The sequence below is a fragment of the Arachis ipaensis genome, chromosome B3 (genome assembly GCF_059453495.1).
Source record: "Arachis ipaensis isolate K30076 ecotype BB chromosome B3, ASM5945349v1, whole genome shotgun sequence".
In the NCBI taxonomy this organism is placed as follows: Eukaryota; Viridiplantae; Streptophyta; class Magnoliopsida; order Fabales; family Fabaceae; genus Arachis; species Arachis ipaensis.
Window position 1 is genome coordinate 114,323,632 of NC_142438.1, and position 2,853 is coordinate 114,326,484.

The 2,853-nt window shown below is 33.2% G+C and overlaps 1 protein-coding gene across 1 annotated transcript; it reads left to right on the forward strand.

The window, feature by feature from the left end:
• The first annotated feature begins 771 nt into the window (after positions 1-771).
• On the forward strand, positions 772-2,562 carry LOC148572111 (uncharacterized). Its single transcript, XM_088507373.1, has 6 exons — positions 772-848; positions 931-1,006; positions 1,113-1,229; positions 1,541-1,624; positions 1,832-1,878; positions 2,421-2,562. The coding sequence occupies exons 1-6, from the start codon at positions 772-774 to the stop codon at positions 2,560-2,562; spliced, it is 543 nt and encodes a 180-aa protein (XP_088363499.1).
• The last annotated feature ends 291 nt before the right edge of the window (positions 2,563-2,853 follow it).

Below are 2,853 nucleotides of genomic sequence, written 5' to 3' on the forward strand. Positions count from 1 at the left end.
TAGTTAATGTGTGTGTATTAAAATCTATAAAAGAGGAGTTTGAGGTATTGGAGGTTGTGGCTTAAGGAATCTGGTAAGAAAGATTTGACAAAGGTTGAAGTATAAAAGATATAGGAGATCAGACAGAAATGTAGCAGGTTGAGATGTATCATGTTGGGAGAGAATTGCTAGTGTGGCTGTTGAGTTTGAGATAATAGGTGTTGTTGTAGTAATGTCAGAGGAAGCAAAGACATACTTAAAAGGAAACTTCATTTCATAAAAAATCACATGAGTGCTGACTATGATTTTTCTAGCACTTTTTATGTTGCAAACCATAGCCCAAAACAACACAAGGTTCAGACCTATCAACAATCTTGTAAGAGTTGTAGGGCCTAATATGTGGATAACACAAGCAACCAGGGATTTTGCATGATAGGTAATCAGGCTTAACTTGGAATAATTTCTCATAAAGAGCTGCATAATTACTATAAGAAAAATATGTTTTAGCGACAAATTTTTAGTGGCAATAACATAATGGCCACTAATTCTTTAATTTAAGATATATTTTTGCGATAATTATGTATTTGTCATTACTACGCAATTATCTTTATTGCCACTAATAACTATAAAAAATTCTTCTTAATAAAAATTTTTAGTGGCCATAGAATTATGGCCAGTATTATTCTCATTAAAATAATTTTTTGTTAACAAATTGTCATATAGAAGGAATTATGGCTTGCCCTTCTTGTAATTTCTCTTTTTGTTAACAATCATCATAGAGTAACCTAGCTTATGTTGAAGGTGAAAAATGGTCTCACTGCTGATACCCTAGCCATCGTTGCCGCCATCGCCACCACCGTCGAGCAAAGGTGCCTCTTCTATCAACGCATCTCCAGATCTAGTATCAATGCCTAAACCACTAAGATCGAAAGAAAGCACCTCTTGGTGAACGACGCTGTCGCCACATTCGGCTCTGTCATTGCTTCCTCTTCGTAACACCGCACTTCTGCCGCTTGCACCGCAACCGGTCTTGTGCGTAGACGCCCAAGATCGTCGCCGCCAGTAGATCTTCTCCCTTTATTCTTTCAATTTTTTGTTTTTTATTTTATCTTTTTGCTAATTCTAAAATTCAGCAAGATTTTGTTGTTGTCGCCGTCGCCAACGGTTGTTGCTACTCTTCTGTTTCTCTCTGGTGGCCAAACTTATTGCTCATTGCTCAACTTGCTCTCCATGGCCGCCATTTGAAGAAGGTAATGATCTCTACTTTTCCCTCTCGGCATCTTTTCTTTTTATTTGTACTGATACTTGTAACTAATTATAATTGTTTAGTAGGGAAGAAATTAATGACTAAATTTGTGTGGGGCTTCTACTTATTTTTGGTATTAGGTTTTTATAAGAGCCACTGTAAAAGAAATAATACTCTTAAGAATCTGCTCTATAGTTAGATGTTTGTGATATATTAGCTGAGCAGAAGGCAAAAGCTTTTACAATGTCTTTAGTATATCATGATCATCTGTTGTAGAAAAGCTCCCTATTCTTTACAAGACCATGTAATATGTAGTTGTGTTTCACTCTTGTAGCTGCAAATGGTGTAGTCATTGCAGCAGAGAAGACACTGTCATCTATATTGGTTGATGAAGCATCAGTAAGTTTGTTATTTGTTAGAATTTCTCTTATCGGCTATGCCTTGTGGTTAGTGCTTACATATAATTTCTAGTTTTGTTATTCTCAAAGTTCAGATATTAATTACCAAGTGAATTATGTAAGTATATTTTGAATGTCAAGGGAACACGTAAAACTGTGGCCATTAATTTGAAATTTGATCTTAGTTCTTTGTTCTATTCCATTGCAGGTCCAAAAAATTCAATTATTAACACCAAATATAGGGGTTGTATATAGGTTTATTTTTTTCTATGTATTTTAATATTTCAAAGTTAAATATATTTTTATGATATTATTAATAATGTTTATCTGATGTCTTCTTAACCATGAGAGGCCACTTAAGGTTTATGCTTAAGGAACTGATGCAATTATTGTAGGGGAGAATCTTTTGCATAGAATAGAATAATGCAAACTTACAAGCTCATAGTGTGCATAGAATAGAAACAAGACATGGCATGCTTAATGGTTAAAATTGATTGTAAACTTGAAAAAATACTATGCATCTCTGAAATCTGAATCAATATTCATCGGGAGACTACTTCCTGTATTACTGATGTAAATGGACTGTATACTAACAAGCATACAAGTAATCAAGCATGTGACAAACTGATTTTGGATTTTTGTATTTGAAATTAAGTGAATTCTAATAAATAGATTCGCAGGCTTTTAGCATGCCTTTTTTTTTAATTGCATTTGAGCTCTTTGTAAATGAAAGTGGTTTTTATCCTTAGCTAGTCTGCGAGTATCTCGTCTTGACCTGAGTTATATTTTTTGTTCAGTGGCATGGGACCTGATTTTCGAGTTTTGATTAGGAAAAGCAGGAAACAGAGAAGTAGTATCACCGATTATATAAAGTACAGTATATCTACATTTCCCCTTATGGTATCTTTCTGTTTCTTGAATCTTGCTTATAAGTTCTAGATATACTTGACAAATCATATTCAGATATACTATTGCCAAATTCATTTTAAATTTTTGGATTCTAAATAATTCTACTTTTGAAAGTTCTTGATGATTTTTCATATAAAGTAAGTTTGTTATATTGTACTAAGTCATGCTAGATTGATTATATTTTGTATTATTCTATCCTTACAATAAGTAAAACAGAATAGTGGATTAATATAAATTATATACCTCTATCATATTGATGCGTGACAGAAGTTAACCAATTAAGAGATTTCAATTAAGAGAACAGCATTGCACGTATAGCTC

Coding starts and splice junctions, on each gene's coding strand:
- LOC148572111 (XM_088507373.1), top strand. CDS start 772: ATGTTGAAGGTGAAAAATGGTCTCACTGCTGATACCCTAGCCATCGTT. Junction 1,007..1,112: donor TGCCGCTTGCACCGCAACCG/GTCTTGTGCGTA, acceptor TCTAAAATTCAG/CAAGATTTTGTTGTTGTCGC. Junction 1,879..2,420: donor AATATAGGGGTTGTATATAG/GTTTATTTTTTT, acceptor TTTTTTGTTCAG/TGGCATGGGACCTGATTTTC.